The sequence below is a fragment of the Gossypium hirsutum genome, chromosome A09, assembly GCF_007990345.1.
Source record: "Gossypium hirsutum isolate 1008001.06 chromosome A09, Gossypium_hirsutum_v2.1, whole genome shotgun sequence".
Lineage (NCBI taxonomy): Eukaryota > Viridiplantae > Streptophyta > Magnoliopsida > Malvales > Malvaceae > Gossypium > Gossypium hirsutum.
In genome coordinates, this window is record NC_053432.1 from 77,862,309 (window position 1) to 77,882,220 (window position 19,912).

The 19,912-nt window shown below is 34.3% G+C and overlaps 1 protein-coding gene across 1 annotated transcript; it reads right to left on the reverse strand.

Moving 5' to 3' along the window:
• Positions 1-12,512: 12,512 nt before the first annotated feature.
• LOC107899049 (alpha-dioxygenase 2) lies at positions 12,513-17,305 on the reverse strand. Its single transcript, XM_016824645.2, has 10 exons — positions 17,152-17,305; positions 16,769-17,047; positions 14,931-15,080; positions 14,690-14,823; positions 14,404-14,617; positions 13,993-14,138; positions 13,625-13,855; positions 13,336-13,538; positions 13,004-13,247; positions 12,513-12,922 (listed from the first exon to the last, which is right to left on the reverse strand). The coding sequence occupies exons 1-10, from the start codon at positions 17,233-17,235 to the stop codon at positions 12,697-12,699; spliced, it is 1,911 nt and encodes a 636-aa protein (XP_016680134.1). The 5' UTR covers positions 17,236-17,305; the 3' UTR covers positions 12,513-12,696.
• Positions 17,306-19,912: the final 2,607 nt, after the last annotated feature.

The window sequence follows — 19,912 nt, forward strand, 5'->3', positions numbered from 1 at the left end:
TTTTCTCTCAGTGCCATCAAATGCTCTCACTATATTTTGGCATGATTTCATGTGAGAACTATCCACAGGTAGCCTGTTTAATGTGGACAGGGGTAAAACATTCAGGGCCGATCCATTGTCAACGAGTACCGCCGGTAGTATACACCCTTTGCAACGGGCAGTGATGTGCAAGGCCTTGGTAGATCCCATACCGCCTGGCGGGATCTCATTATTGTTGAAGAAGATGAAGTTATCGGCATTTATATTGTTAACCAGGCGATTCAATTTGTTCACTGAGATATCTTTAGCGACATAAGTCTCATTTAGCACTTTTACTAACGCATTACGATGTATCTCTGAACTTAGAAGTAACTCGAGCACTGAGATGCGAGCCGGTTGCTTATGCAGTTGTTCCACCACGCTATACTAGCTATGCTTCAAGAATTTTAGGAATTCTCTAGCCTCATTTTCAGTCACCGGTGTGTTAATATGCGGTTCAATTCCGGTCGTCTTCGTTTTATCTTGTTTAACCGCCAAGGCTTTTCCTTTTATAGGCTCTCTTTTTGTATTTCTCGGGTCGTAACGTTTTCCACTACGCGTATAGAAGCCTGCGTTATTACCCTCTTCTGAAGCATTTATCAGGTTCTCCTCTCCCATGATCATCACATTGCAGTCATAATTCCAAGGAACCTTTTTGCTATCCTTGTAAGGAAAGGCTACAGGTTTTTGGATTATGACCCTTGGCGCCAGTTGTATTCCAGATCCTGTGCTTGTTGTCCTTGAAATAATCACCACCGGGTGATTTTGGGCCTTTCCCGTAGGCCCCTCCTCCGAGGCATAAACTTCTTCTTTTTCAAGTCCTTTGATCTCTTCATAAAATTCTAGCTCTTTGTTGTTCATCAGAGTTTGTACCATGGCCTTGAATTCAGTGCAGTTTTGAATGTCATGGTCTTCTTTAGCATGAAACTCGCAGTACGTCTTCGTTCCTTCGGGCCTTTCCTTTGAATCTTGTTTGATGAGACCTCCTTCAATCATTTGTCTCCAAACCCAACTCAATGGGGTTTTATCTCTGCAATGTCGGCTTTGATTCTCTTTCTCCCACATTCGATTATTGCGTTTACCCCTTTATCAGCATGATTGGGTAACGGATTCGCTGCTACATTTGGTCCTAATGGGTTGTCAAACTTCACAATCCCCATCTTAATGAACCTTTCCACCGCCTTTTTAAACCCAGTGCAGTTCTCAATTGAGTGCCCTGGTATCCCTGCATGGTATTCACATTGGGCATTCGTGTCATACCATTTGGGATATGGAGGTTGCATGGGCTCTAGATAAAATGGAGATACTATGTGTGCATCAAATAATTTCTGATACAGTTCCCCGTATGTTATTGGAATGGGCGTGAATTGAAGTCTCTCTGTGTTAGTCCTCGTGTTGGGCCTTGTGTTGGGTTCCTGCCTTGAGGGGGCTTGGCGACTAGTGGTTATCATTTTTGGAGGGCCAACAGTAATCGGTTTTGAATGGCTCTTGCTATATGTGCTTACGTTGTTTACTTCGCCCTCTTTTTTCCTTGGGGCTGGTCTTTTGAAGTTTTCCCCCGTGTCAATTTTACCGCTCCTTACCGTGTTCTCAATCATTTCACCAGACATTACCATATCCGAGAAGCTCTTGGTTGCACTCCCCTACATGTGGTTGATGAACGGGGCTTTCAAAGTGTTGATAAACAACATGGTGACCTCTTTTTCCAAAAGGGGTGGCTGGACTTGTGTTGCCACTTCTCTCCATCGTTGGGCGTATTGCCTAAAATTCTCGCTAGGCTTTTTTTCCATGTTTTGTAACGTAATTCGATCGGGTGTTATATCCGTTACATGACTGTATTGCTTCATAAAAACTTGTGCCAAGTCTCTCCATGAACCAACTTTAGCACGACTCAGTTGGTTGTACCATTTGGCTGCAGATCCGATCAAACTGTCCTGGAAGCAGTGGATTAACAGCTGATCATTGTTGACATATCCTGTCATTCTTCGACAGAACATAGTTATATGAGCTTCAGGACAACTAGTCCCATTATATTTTTCGAATTCCGGCATTTTGAACTTAGGTGGGAGTACTAAATCAGGGACCAAACTCAGATCCTTGGCGTCAACCCCGCGATGGTAGTCGATGTTCTCCATGACTCTAAATTTTTCCTCTAACCATCTACATCGGTCCTCCAGTTGTTTTGGCAGGTTCATTCTTGTTTTTTCTATTTCTGCCACGTCATCGAGGTCCGGGACCACCGGATTAGTGGGATTATCCCCGGGATTAGAATCCGAGCCCATTTGAAAATGCACTGGTACCGAGGTACTAGCCAGATATTGAGGTCCAATGGTAACTGGTACCCTCTGTGGGCACACCTCTGGTTGTGCTTGGATGTTAGTTGGGGTAAAACCTGGAGGATAAACAGGGTCATCGTGATCCTCTCCAGCATCAACTACGGGGTCTTTTCCTTTTTTATTCCCTCCAGCCAATAGCTGCTTTAATTGGTTCATCACAGTGTTCTGGGATTCTAACATGTCCTGCTGGATTTTTTCCAGTCGTTCATGCATTTGATCTTGCATCTCTCGTTGCAACTATTCCAATCTTTCCAACCTTTGATCCATTGCTTTTGTTTGGCGACGAGTACCGTAGTGATATTTGATTAGATTTTTGTTGGTTTCCAGGGTAACTGTCATAATTTAATTTTATTAGGGCCATTTTATGAAACTTACTGCATATGATGTAATGCAAATGTATGAGATGAATGCAAAAAGAGGCATTGATTCGAATTCAACTTCATTAGAAAACTCAACTAGAAAGCAAATTTCTTTACATAAAATAAATTACATATACGGCTTCGCCTTTATACCCAAAGCCTTAACCTTCCTAAGAAGCCAAGCTAAATCTCGACCTCGGCTTGATTCTGACTCATATTTTAAACTCAATACATCGGCCTGAACTGCTAATGTTTGCAGATGATCAGCCACTTCCCGCACTTGGGTCACAGCTTCGCCCATAACGTAATCTCTATCTCTAATCTGACTTTGAGAATGATGGAATTGCTCTTGCCATTGATCATTACTCCTTTCAAGAAGCTCCATTCGTAGCTCAGAATTGTGTAATGCGTCCTCAAGCTCTTCTACCTTTCCTTTCAGTTCTTCGATCTTATTTAAGCTTGCTCTTAATTCGATCATGGAGTTGCGACTACGGTACGAGTGAAGTGACTTTTCTAGCTCTGCCACCTTGGCCTTTAATCCTGCCTTCTCATTTCGACACTCTAACAAACTCCTTTCCAAAGCGTTTTCTCGAGCTCGAGCATCTTGAAATTTCTTTTCCCACTGATCGGCCCTATTCTTTTCCTCATTAATCTCTTGTCGCCACTGCTCTGATGTTTTACCCAGACCGACAGTTCTCATTGACAATCGCAGCTTCTTGTAATCTGTTTTTAGACTATCCAAATCCTCTTCAGCCTTGTTCTTTCCCTTCCTTAATTTCTCGGCTTCTAGCTTGTGGATATCGATGTCTAATCCCAAATGCACTCTTTCTTCTTCTAGCTGTTCTATCCTCTTTCCCAACTCAGAATTTCTTTTCTCAAAGTCTCGTTTGATGATCTCTAAATCTGACGGAACTACTTGTAGATGCTCCTCTATAGACTGAACGCAATCTTCCCTCGGCTTAGGGATGTTGTCATTGACTCTTTTACTCCACCACCCATAATATTCTGAAGTTGTCATCGCTCCTACGGTAAATCTTTTCATTCAGTGAACCTGTTTCCAAGCGTTAGATATTTCTCGAGTTTTCTCTTGTAGTTTTCATCCTTATAAGAAAACTCACATTGAGCCAGCCCTTGTATTGCTGGTATGAACTGTCTCGATCTATATTGTCTTAATACTAGTAAAGGGGCATAACCGACAGCTCCCCAAATTCTGAGTAAAGGGACCAGTTGAAATCCCCACATCGATACAGGATCTCGTCGGGTACCATCCAAGGAGCTTTCCATTCAACGTCATCCTCCTGAAGATTTTGGAGAATCGTCATCCACTTCTCTTCCGTGATGTCGTCTCGTCTTGGTGTAGCAACTTGTTCCTTCAATGGGGAATAGTCTTCTGAGAAGACTCGATAGGAGACATTTTCCACCTTCCAAAAGTGACTATGGAACCACACCAATAGTAGCTGTGCGCATCCGATGAACCTTCCCTCCCCTGCTCATCGACATGCGCTTAGAGATCTGAAGGTTTCTGCTAAGATTGCCGGGATGGGCGTGACCCCTTTACTAAGCCGATCGAACAAATCAGAGACGGCCTCATCTACGTGCCCTAAAGCTCTAGGGAAAATTACCAATCCATAGATACCTAGAGCGAAGACATCCACTCTTTTCTTCACATCAGGGTGTGCTAATACTAAATCTCACAAGCTTTTCCAAGGAACGCATTTACTGTTTCCTTTCTGTTGGATTCGGGCAGCGACCCACTGTTCGCTCATCCCCGTAATGCTCATCAATTTTTTTAATAATGTCGGGACACTAGCAGCTCTAGAATAGGCCTTGTCAATTTGAATCTTTGGACACCGAAGCAAGGTCATATATTCTTCCACGGTGGGTACCAAGTCCACTTTTCCAAAAGTGAAACAACTGTAAGCAGGATTCCAAAACTGGGCTAGGGCTCGGAATAAATGCTTGTCCACTTTGACACCATGTAGGTAAGGCAAGTCCCCGTAGTCACAGTAAAACATCTGCTTGGTCCCATAGTCCCATTGATCCCATATTTCCTTCATTTCTCGAAGATCATTTTGGATTACGCTGATACGGGTAAAGTTCCATAACTCTGATACGTACCCTTCTGCAAGACTATCGCCTTTCTCTCTCCACATCGTCTCAGCCCACACTCGTACAGCTGCATTGTCTTCTACTTTATCAAGAAACCTCTTTTCCATGATAAGCTTTCTATCTATACTGAACGTGAATCGACACCTCTTTTGAAATGAAAATGCCATGCAATCACAAACAAAGCAAATCAGAGCTAAGATTTAAAGTAAACAATAATAAATAAAGCATCTATTCGGTAAGCACTAGGGTTTGGAATAGCTCTATCTCGGTGGGTTCTTACGGCTCGCTATATGTGGTTTGGTTCTAAAGTAAGGGTACCTGAACCAACAGATTCCTCGATCCTCACCCATTATAGGCTCATATGGACCGAGTTCAGTTCAGGGGAATACATTTCCCTATGGCCATGCAGAGATGAAAATCTCACGAAGACATAGGTACGGATGTATCCCGGAAGCGATTCACTATCCCATGCGGAGGTGAAAACCTCACGAAGGCGTAGTTTCTCACTCCCACTTAAAAGGGTATGACCAGCGGTCATGCAATGCAATATGCAGAGGCATAAAATAAAATACGGAACACGATAAAAAAAATATAACTCAAAACAAAAGAGATGCAATGAGAGGATCGTAAATTTAAATCGAATTTTCCACTTTTAACAAAAAGACAAGAAATAATCAACACATGGCTTGACTCTCTTATTGTCCCCAGCGTAGTCGCCAAGCTGTTGACACCATTTTTTTTACGGAAAACGGGGTCAACTTGGATTTTGAAAATAGAATGAAAACGGAAGTCGCCACCAATCTTTTTTTTGATGAGGTGTGATCGGGTCACCTCGTAAAATGGTTGTTTTTAATAAACGATTTGATTTTATTAAAACAACGAGTTTGGTCTACGAAATCCAAAAAAAGAAAAACGGGTTCGGGAGTCGGTTACGCACGAGGAAGGATTAGCACCCTCGATACGCCCAAAATTGGTACCTAGTTGATTAATCAGTGTCTTAGTGTCGAAAATTGAAAATTTGAAGAGTTTAAAAAAATACGATCCTTAAAAGAAACTCTGATAACGTGAATTGAAATATAAGATTCTCTTGTTCCGAAGGAATATCACATCCAGCACGTTAGGACACGATACTCCAAACCATCGAAACCAAGATCACCTTATAGTTTAATGAAACCATACTTTGAAGCTTTAAGAGGATATTTGGCTATTTAATCGAACGAGAAATCGAAACCCAGCATGTTAGGGCACGTTTTCTCGATTTTCCAAATACGGAATATTGCCTTTATTTTCAAAATTTTATGTGTTTGGAAATTTAGAAAGATATTTTTGCTATTTGGGTTTAACGAGAAAATCGAGACTCAGTAAGTTAGGGTACAATTTCCCGAATCCCAAAATGCAAAATATTGCCTTATTTTAGAATTTTTTGAATAATGACGATTACAACACTTGAACAAGGTGTATTTGTTTTGTTCGTGATAAAATAGACCGGTTTATTATCATGGGTACATACAAACCAAACATAACTTTGAAGCGATGAAATGAAATGAAACGATAATAGAGAACATGAAAAGATAATTCACGAATAAAATATCACGTTAATAAATGACAATAACGTGAAAACAAATGAACAAATTACGCGTGCATAATGATAATAATCATACCACATGCATCACTTTGACATGCCAATATTAATAATCCGAGTAAACGAAATAATCGAGAACAATTTTACGTAGCTAATATTATAAAACAAATAACATATGAGATCAATTCGAAATGAATGGTAAATATCTCAAGCAAACAAAATATGAAACTTAAAATGAAAAATACTAATATAGTTTAAAACAAATAAAATGCAATAAATAAAAACACAAAACAGTGTCTTTTTCTTTATCAAAAATAAAAGATAAAAATAATTAAAAGGTTAAAGGCCAATACATATATGTGATAGTTTAAAACGAATAATGTAAATAAAAAATTTAAATAAATATTAGGTGATACATTTAAAATAAATAATATATGTAAAACTTAAAATGCATAATAATAAAGAAGAGTTCTTTTTAAAAAAATAACAAATGAATTAATTAATAATAATTTCAAAAATAATAATAAATTAATTAAACAAAATAGGACGAAATTAAAATCGGGCCCAAAATTCGAGGTTTAAATCACAAATAAATGAAAGATGATGGTTCGGGACCGAAATGAAACGCGCTCAAGGCTCGAAGGACCTTCAGGGAAATATTCCCCAGTCTAAGACGCAGCGTTTCGGCGCAAGGGACTGTACACGGTCAAAGGACCTGATTGAAACAAAAACAAAATTCGCAGCCCAAATCTAAAAGAAACAGAAAGTTGGATTGTGCCTCAATGCAAGATGGGGGGACTAAATACGTAAATTTCCCATTAGAGCAAAACATGTACAGATGCCCCCATCAAACGGCATCGTTCAATGGATAATATAAATTAAAAATGTTTTTTTTAGTTCACTTTTCAGATTTTCTAAAAGAAAAACAGAGGGGGCCTCAATTTTCTTTCTCAACCCCCTCCTCCTTTTCTCAAATGGCCGACGGTCCTAAGACCTCCGGCGCGCCACCGATAAAGCCAGCGACCGGCGCTGAAAATGGGGGCCGTTAGCCCCTGTCCCGCGGCGTCCTTGAGAGCCAAGACTCTCTCCACCCTTGGAAGTCGAAAATAAAGGAGGTTCTCGGCCTCTTAGCCCGACTTGGACGACGGAGGAGAGACCCTCCGACGACGGAACCAAGACCGCTTCCGGTGAGATCCCTTCCCTTTTATTTCGCTTTCGATTGTTATTAGTTATTTAGAATGGATTTGCAAAAAAAATAAAAAATAAAGAAATAAAACAAATGAACAAAATCAGAAAAAAGAAAGAAATGACAAAGAAACGAAGAAAGCAATTCAAAATCAACCTTTTTCTTTTATCTTGATTTTATTTGATTTCAATATCTGTGTATTCGTAAAAAAAGTAGAAGAAGAATACAATCGTTTGATTCGGCCTTTTATAGCCGATTTAAAAAAGAAATTAAATTTCTTCTTTTGTCGTTTTGTTGTTTGGACTGTTCTTTGTTCTTGCAGGAGGTCTGACGCGCGTGAAGGGCTAGTGATAGGAGAACGGTGGCGGCGAGCATGCGAGGAGGTGCCTGGCAGAGCACGCGACGCTGGGAGTGGTAGACGAGGAGGCATGCGGCGCAAAGAAAAACCAAGGTTTTCTGCTGCTAAAATTTTAGTTTCCTGGGCTAGGTTTTTTTTATTTGGGTTTGGGCTTGAGTTTGTAAATGACTGTTAATTTTGGGTTTATTATTTGGGTTATTTTGTTGGTATAGGCCCGGGCAGATTTTGGGCTTTACACTTGATTTTATGGAATGTTCAAAATGGTGGACCAGTTGACTGCTAGACGGATAGTTGGGTGAGTGGATATAGCCTGACTGAGACCTGCCAGCAAGAAGGGAATAACCCTAATGATAATAGTAAAACTCAATTTGATTTTTTTAAATTAAATTTCAAGTTAATAAAATTGAGTTGTTCAAGTTATTCGAGTCAAATCGAATAAGTAATTTGAGTTTCAGACAAACTAAATTTTATAATGCCAATAATAAATTGCTATAAATATTCTTTTGGTTAGTGTCAATTTCGAAAATAAGTAAATTGATCTCTCTCAACAAAAATTACAAAAAAATTCTAAATAAATTTTAAAATTCTAAATATTTATAAAAAATTATAATTTTTTTAAAAAATCTAAAGAATAAATAAATAAATTTTAAATTTTAAATTTTTTTCTAAAATAATAATTTTGGGATCTAAATAAGTTAATTAATTATTAAAGTATCATATTAAAATATCTTTTTTTTTAATTATTTTTCTTTGAAACTATGAAAAAGTTTTCAAATATGTATGGTTTCAAGTTTATCTGCTTTAACATGGAATTAATTATACTGTAACAAGATTTTAATTTAACATGTTTAATTTTTTAATTTAATTCGAACAATTTTACTCGATTAGATACGACTTGACTAGATTTGAAAAAAATTTCAAATTTGAGTTATAATGATAGAATAAGACTCATAAACTCGATTAACTCAAAATATTTTTATTCGATTTGGTTTGATTGAATGCTCACCCTAATCATTCCCCAATAACTTTCATGGTTACAGTTGAAGGCTCTTAGGATTGAGACAAGTTTAACCATGGGATCATTTCACTCTTATGGCAATTAGAATTGCAGCAACGATGGCCTGTCGAAGAATGTTACACAATAACTCTTTCAAATAAAGAGTAGAGAATCAATCTGTTGATGCTAAATTATCACAATTTTGATAGTTAAAATAGAGTGATGAGGATTAAAGTTTAAAGCAAGCCACTCTTTTAAGACAATGCACCCCCTCTCAATAATAATAAACAGTGCAAAGAAGTTTTATTGTATGTAATTCCCAAGATACTATAATGTCACCCATTATCATTCACGTCAAAATTTTCATGTTTCCTTTGCCAAGTCTTCTCTAATCCACCACGCTTGCCAATTCACTAGCTTCTCACAACTCTGTGAAACTTCTCCTTTCCTCCCCCTTTGTAATACCCCTACCCGTATTTATTGCTGGAATAGGGTACGAGGCATTACCGGAGTTTACGAATTAATTTTTTTTATATTCAATATAGCCCCTTTATAAATATCTAACATTCCCTGCAATATTAAATCGAGACCAATCCACATCAACCAAATTAATTCAACATATTTTCAAGATAAATTCATGCATATTTATAAGATAATGTCATCACATATCTAAAACCAAGTTTGTTAACCATACTAATGGCTAACTTTACATTCATTTCACGTTAACATTTACTTTGTTAGCTTATACATGCCATTGATTTCCAAAATAAAGTTTCTTTATATACCGAAATCCTGAGGTTGACAGTGTGATGTGTCTCCGACCAAATCCGACCTCCGAGCTCTTAACACTACAAAACAGGGAAAAAGGAAACGGGGTAAGCACTTTTTGCTTAGTAAGCTCATGTAACAAGAATTATACTTACCTAATATTTTCAATACAATATAATAAACATTCATATATCCATTCAATGCATTATTACCCTAACATGCACAAACTCAACATTCAAGTTAGTACAATAATTTCCATGTATCAATAATATATATACCATGATTGATGAGCTCGTCAATACCATGATTTCCATTTCCTTGTTATTTTTCCATATTTATCCCGTTTAATTTATCAGAATTTCGATGGATTTTCAGAGGTACACATTTATTGTACAATTCCGGGTCCATCAATTCATATTCATGTGCGCACATATCCATTTCAGAGAGCACACTCCCGCGAACCTCAACCTTGCAGCAGGATTAACAGTCCAGGCTAAATCCCCTGCAATATAAACTCAGAGTATTGTCTGGATTACCAGTCCAGGCTAAATCCCCTGCAACGACAATTACTCTAATGAGCTTGGATCTGAATTACCAGTCCAGGCTAAATTCAGACCCTAATTCGGATTACCCGTCCGGGCTAAATCCATTTTACACATATTCTTCGGGAAGGCTATATCAGGATAGGATCACCCGTCCGGGCTAGATCCTTTTTACCGTCAATTCCTTTTCAGAGATCCATCGAATTTTCCTTTCATTTAAACGGGATTTCTTCCCATTTTATCAAATATATCAATGTTTCATAAATTTCCATATAATGAACATTCAAATCATATTCATATCAAAAACATGCATTTCAAGCATTTAAGAATATAATTTAAGTTACACGAACTTACCTTAATACTTGTTTGTAAACAATAAAAATCTACTAATCCCGAACTTTTTCCTTTCCTCGATCTAGCTTCGTATTTGAATCTTCCGGATCTAAATAAATAAATTTAATTATCAATTTAATACATTTCATGTTCATATGCAACATTCTCTATAATTCAACTATTATTTATAGTTCATTCAAAGCTGTCTACTTGAGTCATAGTCACTAAATTATTTTTATCTTGTGCTACAGAACTCCAAATTAGGATCCAATAATTTTCCCTGAAACTAGACTCATATATATTCTTACCATAAAATTTTCAGAATTTTTGGTTTAGCCAATAAGTACAGTTTATTCTTTAAGGTCACCCTTGTTCTGTTGTCTACAGTTCTGACCCTTCTTCACTACAAATTAATTACCTCTTCATATAGAATTCAAATGATGTTCTCGTTTATTTCTATTAAAAATAGACTCATTAAGGATTCTATACATATAAATTTAAGCCCCTAATTGTTTTTCTTCAATTTTTTATGATTTTTCAAAGTTAGAACAGGGGAACCCGAATTCATTCTGACCTTGTCTCACAAAATTCATTATATCTCAAAATTTACAAATCCATTACTTACACTATTTATTCTATAAGAAACTAGACTCAATAAGCTTTAATTCCATATTTTTTTCATCTTCTAATTAGATTTCTACAATTTATAGTGATTTTTTCAAAGTTAGTCTACTGCTGCTGTCCAAACTGTTTTTGTGCAAGCTGTTTATTACCATTTTTCCCCTAAGTTTTTAATAAATGATAATTTTGTCCCTACTCAATTAGCCTCTCGATTGAACTTATTTTTCTCAATTAACATTTTATTCTATCATCTTAAACTAGTTTACAACCTTTAGGAATCAGAATTTCAGAAATAGACTTTAATTCCAAGCATTTTCACAATTAGGTCCTAAAAATCAATTTCTATTGAAATTACCTAATAAAATCATCTCATAAACAAATTAAAGCTTTAATTTCATTCTATTTCATCATAATATTACAGAACTAAACCATGGTGACCTTCAATTTCATCCATGAAATCAAAAACTAATGAATTTAATAGTAGGACCTAGTTGTAAAAGTCTTAGAAACACAAAAATTACAAGAAAAAGGCAAGGATTAACTCACTTGGTGCAAAAAGTATGGAATACCAGCTTAGATAACCCTCCTATGGCGTTTTTAGCTGCTGGAATTGAAGAGAAATGAAGAGAAATCTAGATATTTCCTATTTAGTCCTAGCTTTATTTAGTTAATTTTGCAATATTCCAATTTTACCCTTAATTTATCAATTTTTCTGCTGATTTCAGACCCTTGCCGTCCAGCCCAAATAACTTTTGGGTCTAATTTCCTTTTAAATCCTTTCTCATTAGACTCTTAAGCTATTTAATTATTCTAGCAACTTTTACACCTATTACAATTTAGTCCTTTTCATTTAATTGACTACCCAAAAATTAAAATTTCCTAACGAAATTTTAATACCACATTACTAACATTTCATAAATATTTATAAAATTATTTTTGACTTGGTTTTACGAGATAGAGGTCCCGAGACCTTATTTTTACCTAATTTCTTCAATAATTTTTTTTTCTAACTAACCACTAAATCGGTAAAATTTTTCTATCAATATTTTCATACGATTTTCCTATCATATCAATTTTCATGCAAAAATATTGAAATAAATTTCTCTTTAAATCAGATTTGTGGTTACGAAACCACTGTTCCGATAACTTTGAATTTAGGCCATTACACCTTTTCTCTCCCAACCCAACCTCATTCCAAATCATCCAATCACCCATTTTCGTCTTTGAAATCCTTTCTTTACTCAAACTTTTCCCATGAAATTAGAGGTTTTAAAGTGTGTTTAAAAAAAATTGGACAAGTAAATTTAACAGCTGGATCAACTATAATAGTTGTATCAGTGGTGATGTTACTAGTTGATGTAAGGAAGTTTACAACAAGGATATGTATTATTTGCTGACATTATTATATATGGGACATTCCTACAAATTATGTCTAGTTTGGTAAGTTAAATATGGTCGCTGTATCACACATATGGATAGATATGTAATCAAGTGGCTGGTCTGAGATATAGAGGGATGTAGTTTGTTTTGTCAGGTGGGGCACTCCAGACCGAGAATGCACTTGAACACCTCATCCATTTTGCTGTCATATCAGGGAAATGTCGATCTATCACATCCTTCAAGGTCTCTGTCTTGTTAACCCATTCAAGCCCTTTCTCTGTGTAGGTTTTGGGGTTGAAATTCGTAGTGAAAAATCGATCAGCTTCCAGCCTCCTGAACATCGGTCTAGTTAGCAATCAAAACCAAACATCCCAAAAATGGAAAAAATAAAAGAGTGATTTGAGTTGATTTAACCTTGATGCAATGAGTAGGAAGATGAAGAAGGCAGACTCACTGATGGCGAACCCCTTGATCTTTTTCTCCGCTTGCAGTCCAACAAGCAGGTCCAGCTTCTCCACATCTTCGCCGTAAACCTCACTGAGAGCTTCGATGACTTCATAATCATCTGTTAAATCTTCCCATTTGGTAATCGGAACCATCAGCAAGTTCCTTCGGAACTCATTGTATCGAGCAACTCCCCTTTCCCTGTCTCTGTAAACTAGACAACCAAAAACAACGCGGAATCATAAAAATCATTACAACTTTGTAAACATGTCATGTCACTAAGAATTAATAAAAGGAATTACTTTCAAGAGCAGCCATATCAACTGGATCTGGAACTTCCTCCCCATTGATGTCATGGGGAATAAGGTTCCTCATCCATGATGGATAGTTCCATAAAGTGACTGCTCCACTTGCCTGGTGACCCATTGATACCAACATCTGTTCCATGCCAATTTTTGACATTCTTCTTTCGCCTTCTTTTCCAGTCATTTCTGTCATAGGCACCCTAATATTCATGCAATCATATGAATTAATTAAGTCTGTAGAGTTGTAGATACATATGGAGCGAAGAAGGGAAAAGGGAAACATTACTCTTGTGATACAAGAGGGAATTCATAGTTTGGATTAGTAGAGTTGGTGATGTCCCTAAGGATTACTTTGTCAGGTAGAAGTGAATGCATTTTGTAAACACTAGAAAACTCTTCTGTGAGTGAGTATGGAACTCCATGATCATTAGGCCTCCTAAGACCAACCAATCCACTTAGTACCGGTCCACAAATATGCCCAAACAAATCCTTAAATCTCTTCCCAAGTAAACCATACCTGCATAAAACATATACATATTGTCAAATAATAGCAAATTAGAAATTCAACAGTATCATAGTCTTTGTCTTGAAACAAACTGATTTTTAAATTTTAGCATTTCTTAGCAACTTAAGGACTTAAAAAGTAAATATTACCAGTTGACCCTCATCCCAGCAAGAAGAGTGTCGGTCTTGAGGAGCTCTACCGTCCAATCGATTGTGTGGATTTTAGCAATAACAGCTGAGGTCACCAGCCTGGCATATCGATAGAGCTTCTCATCATCAAGATCAGGGTAATGTTCCTTAACAAGACAAACCAAACAGATCATTAATTCTCAGCATCTATCTTTTAAGAGGTGATATCTAGTAAGTTCGATGCTTAATTCTCAGCATTTGGATTCCCTTTATTATCTCCAAATTGCCATCATTTTTGTAACCAAAAGAAAATTAGCGTAGGTAGATAAAATCTGTTATGTAAAAAAGTGAAAGAAAATAACGTATACTAATGTGGTGAAGAAATTATATTAAGAAGATAATTAAAATTAAGGTACAAGTAATAAGGCTTACTTTGAGCATATCACAGACAGCATTGTGCTCTCGGACGAATAAGGATTGTAGGAGGGAAAAGCCAGCCCAGCAGTTCCTTACATCACCTGAAATAGGAATCCATTTCTCATCATGCTCAAGCAGCCCATCTCCTCCTATTCTTAGCTTTCCTTCTTTGAATGCTCTTACTCTTCTCATCCCTTCCTCATTGTTCCCATATATTACACTTCCATCCCTATTCATGTTTTAAAGAAGGTAAAACAATAGCTATTGCTGTCAAAAGAAGCTACTGCAATCGATCACTTACCACCAAGGAGTCCTTGTATTGAGAAAGCCAAACTTCATATCAGGTTCCCCTGTGGAGATCCTCTTGGTCTTAAAGAACTTGAATGACTTCAAAGGACAAGCGCTTGCAATTTCGTGTGGAGCCCTGAGTTCTACCTGCCATTACCGGCACATATTTCAGATCCTTGGTTGGTTTTATCATATATAGGAGCTTGGCTAGTTGAGTAGAGAGTAAGGTTTAAAGGCAGGATGAATTGATTAACCTGTTGAGTATCCTCCAAATGATCGATCCAATCATGGATCATGAATTGAATCCAAGAGGTGGCTATCATGTTGAATTGTTCCCCTGTATCTATGAATTTTTTCCTTGCCAATAGCTTTGTGGCTACAACTGATGGGTGAGGATCCATCAACTGCATATGTCAACCTTATTAGTTTAATTTCCAAAGAGATGCTTCATTAAAACCGAAAACACGGTGGAATTTTATGTTATGATCACAGTATTTGTTTATTTAATTATTTTAATTATTACCTCAATCGGTGAAAGAAGAAACTTGTGTAAAAATTATTTATTGGATCAACCATAGGTGAACGGGGAAAAGCTTCGTATACAAATCTTCGATAGGTTTAGGTACAATCTTTGGTCACTTAATTTACTTTAAGTAGTTGTTTTTAATTTTTTTAATTTTCAAATATTAAATTTTCGTTGTTTTATTTAAGTATTTTATATGAAAACACTAAAAAATTAAAAAAAATCATTATAATCATATTTATTATAGAATAATATTTAATGCGTTGTCAGTACATGTGCATAAATCTCATGCATCGTAAATGCATAATAATATGACACGTCATCATTAAATTAAACAAAAAAAATATGGAAGACTTATAAATAAATACTAATAATTTTATTTAAACATAATTAAAAATAATCATAACTATTATAAATATTAATAACTCTCGAATTTAAGATCTTGAGTTTAGAGTTTAGGATCTCGAGTCTAGGCTCTTGACTTTAAGGCCTAGGGTTTCAAGTTTAGATTTCAAGGTTTTAACATTTATCTATAATTAATTATGTTTAAATAAAGTTATTTATATTTATTTATGAACCCTTTATTATTTTTTGTTTTATTTAGTAATGATGTGTCGTTATTATTTATGATGATACATGAGATTTATGCACTACCAATAAACCAAATATTTTTCATTTCTTATTGTTTAAAAAGATTATTTTAAAATATTTTTTATATTAAATTAATGTGAAATTAATATACGAATCAGTGACACTAACTTAATTATAAAGATATGATATTATTAAGTGCAATAAGTAAGCAAGAGTCTCAATTCGCATATAAAAATCATAAGCAATTAAAAAATTAGTGTTGATGAAATAATATCAACATAACCGGTACTAAGGCTTTGAAACATATAAAAATTTTAAAAGTTATTTTCAAGAAAAATAAATAGAAGTTGAATACATTATACCTTGTTCTCTCTGGCGTAATAATTTATTTACCTTTTCAAGTTTATATATATAAAAAAAAAGTTATTTTAACATTTCAATTAATTTTTTTTTTTAACTTTTCTTTTAATTCTTAAATTTGTGTTGTTTATAAAAATACTCAAAAAATAGATAGAACAGTTAACGTCTATTAACTTAATTTGTTAATATAATATATATATGCAGATTTCACGTAAGTAATTATGAAAAATATTAAACATGAGAAAATATTTCAATTGTTTATAATTTCTTTTATCTTAATCACATGCATTCTCGTCCATTTTACAAACTTAAATTAATCATATTCGAGCTGAAGGCAATATTCAGATAAAGCCAACTCAATAACGTTAACTCCAAGATTCAAACTTAGTTCAAAACTTCAAATGCCTGAAAATAAAATCTACTTCCACTATTTCTATTTGTTGGTATTTTTTTTAAAGCTATTTTCATTATAACAAATACAATCAAAGTTTTCGTGACAACATTTATCCTTAAAGTATATATTAAATTCAATAAATAAGACATGCGTGAGTTAATGAAGTTTTTAGAATGAGAGTAATAAATAATTATTTGTACATTAGATAACATAAAGGTACGTACCCCATAGTTTGAAGCAGAGGGAGGCATGTTGCGGCCGAAAAAGGTTCCCCGGCTGCCAATTACATGGTTACTAGGATGGTTGCACTTTCCATCGGCTGTCCTATAACAGAATTCTTTCGTATCATATGTCCGACCAGTGGCACTGCCGCTCTTGCTTCCTGATCCCACCTCCATTAGGTTGTAACGTTGGTGCAAGTGCCTTCTAATTCCCATGTAACACAGCCCTATTAACACTGGTAGCCTATGCCACGCACCAAACTTGTCCACAAAGTGTATCACCTAAGTTTTCACAAGTCTTCACCAAATTAGTAATTTATTAGAAAAAAAATTGATTATTGTAAATTATTAGACAAAGAAAGGGGGGGTTAATTTGCTTCACTAACATAGAACAAAAAAGTATCAAAGAGAGTCATCTTGGCAACAAGATGTTGAAGCTGAGGATGAACATAGGATGAAGTGATCCCCATGAATTTTTACTTCTTTTTGGTGTATTTTCAAATGAAAGGCGATACCTTTTTATAGATAATGATGATGAAAGACATAGAAAAGTGCAATAATAAATATGGATGGTTTGCAGTTGTAGCAACTAGCCAATGGATAAACCTCCGTAATCAGAAAGGAGGAGACAAATCAAATTTAATTGATTTTATTTAATGAATTTTAATTTTGATCTTTATCTTCTTCTTCTTTTTTACAAGTTATAGTGTTAAGAGCCTACCATATTGATAATGACAAAATATTGAGCATTTTAAGTGTCGTTATGTAAAAAAATAGTTAGTGAAGAGAAGTACATATTTAAAATTTTACATTCTTAATGCATAGTTAAACTAATCAAATTATTAGTACATCGGTCCAATTAAAAAAAATTCAATTTAATCAAATTTTAATTTAATTTATTTAAAATTATTCTCTAAATTAATATTTAAATTAATTTTTAATCCAATTCAAATAACATAACCTAAACGAACAAAAACAGTTGTCACAAAACAATAAATAGAGTTAGAAGTATGACTTTAAGTTGGCTCATTCAAAAACGTTACATGTTGAAAAGTTGAAAGTTAGGAGAACAAAATGCATAAAATCCATAGGTCCCATTGTTAATAGGTATTGCAGATTGAAGACGACTCTTTCCGGTAATAGCTGATTTATTTACATTTGTCGTTTTGAAGGCCATTTGGGGTCTACATATTAATTTGTCTGATATCCACACTAAAAGCTCCCTTTAGTTTCTATCTTGCTGGCCTACCCTGCCAAAATATTATACTAGTATATTTTCCCCAGCTTCTTCTGGGAAATCCTGCTATATTTTTTCCCTAAAATTTTATAAATAACAACGATATTACCAAAAAATAATTAATATCAATAAGAAAATATTAATAAAATTCATTCAAACATTTTTTTTATTTTTAGTAATTTGCTATCCTCAATTCATTTCCATTAAACATGCAATCATTTAATATGATTAAATTCTTTTTTTAATAAAACAATCAAACTTTTTATTACATCAAATGACTAATAATTATGTTATACATAAATTGTTTTAGATTAAATAATTGTCTTTAATATGTTTAAATTTAAATTTTAGTATCTATTCTTTATTTTGGAATAATTTGATTCCTCTACATTATGTCGTTAGTTAGTTGAAATAGTTAATACCCTTAATTGTTCTAGTCAAAAAATGTTGAATTTGATTTTTTTTCTTAAAATTATTCATTCCAACTTCATGCAAAAAATATATATCGTGTTACAAATGTGTTTTTAAGGGAGATTCGCATAATCATTTTAATCGATATAGTTAAGGATTCTAATTATTTGGACTAACTAATGTCATTATAAAAGTAGATGATCAAATTATGTCAAATTAAAATATAATGACTATGTTTCAAATGTGAGCATAGTAGAGAGATCGAAACTACAATTTTACCATCATATTATAATGACTAGAAAAAGATTTGCGTAGTTAGTAATCCAAATATTTAGCACCCTTGATATTTCTGGTAGCCGACATAATTTTTTTTAATAACACTTATTCTAATTCATTATGTTAAAATATTTTTTTATTAGAATAGTATTTCTACAAAAATCAACATAAAATATTGTAATCAAAATAGTTAAGGATGTTAAACATTTTGACTAACTAATGCCACTCTAATATTTGATAACTAAATTATGTCAATTTAAAATATAAAAACTAAATCTCAAATATTATTATAGTAGAGGGACCAAAACTTAAATTTTACCATTATAATTATATGGAAAAGAATAAATAAACTGATTGGATGCGTGTCACGAGGAAGGCCCTCATTTTTTAAATACAATAGCATTTGATATAATTAATTGTCATTGAAATATGAGTTTCGATGGACGGTGCGTTTAACTGTGGTTAGTGTAAAAACAGCGGTGGCGGTAAGATTAGATATTGTAGCGATACTATAGCGTGAAACAAAAAGTAAGCTAAACGCACCTCACCGTAGTCAATCGCCCATCCAAACGAAGCCTAAGTAAATTACAGGGTCGAGTTTCTTTTTTTCTTTTTTACTTATCTAAGTATAAAAATTAGAAAATAATCATCCAGTTAATTGCATTTGTTTTTTTTTACAATTTTGTTAATTACAGTTAACTCTGTGAAAAGGTTACATATTTTATTAATTTGATTTTTATTTCTTTTTTTGAGTCAATCTTGAACATTAATCTTTTGAAAAATGTTAAATCGTTTTTGTCGAATGGAAATATTGACAAAAAACATTATTTTTTTTAACGATGCTAGTGTAGCAACCGCATAGCAATTCACATATATTTTATGTTGATATAACACTCTTTGTCTAATATGTCTCGTCAATAAATAATTTAAAATATTTAAAAATTAAAAAAAATGATGAAGTATTTACTAATTGTCATGCTGACTACTATATTTAAAAAATTGAACATTAATCAGTATTTATGTTAAAAAAGCAATTCAAATATGTACAAAAAACTCATTAAAAAATAGCAATTCAAACACGGTTGATTTTGAGTCTAAACAAAATTAGTATGAAATACATATGGATTATCGCGTTGACTATTATATTTAAAAACTTTAATGTTTTAATCAACATTTACAACATATTTGTGGGGAACTTAGTAAAGGTCTTGTACACAGGGATA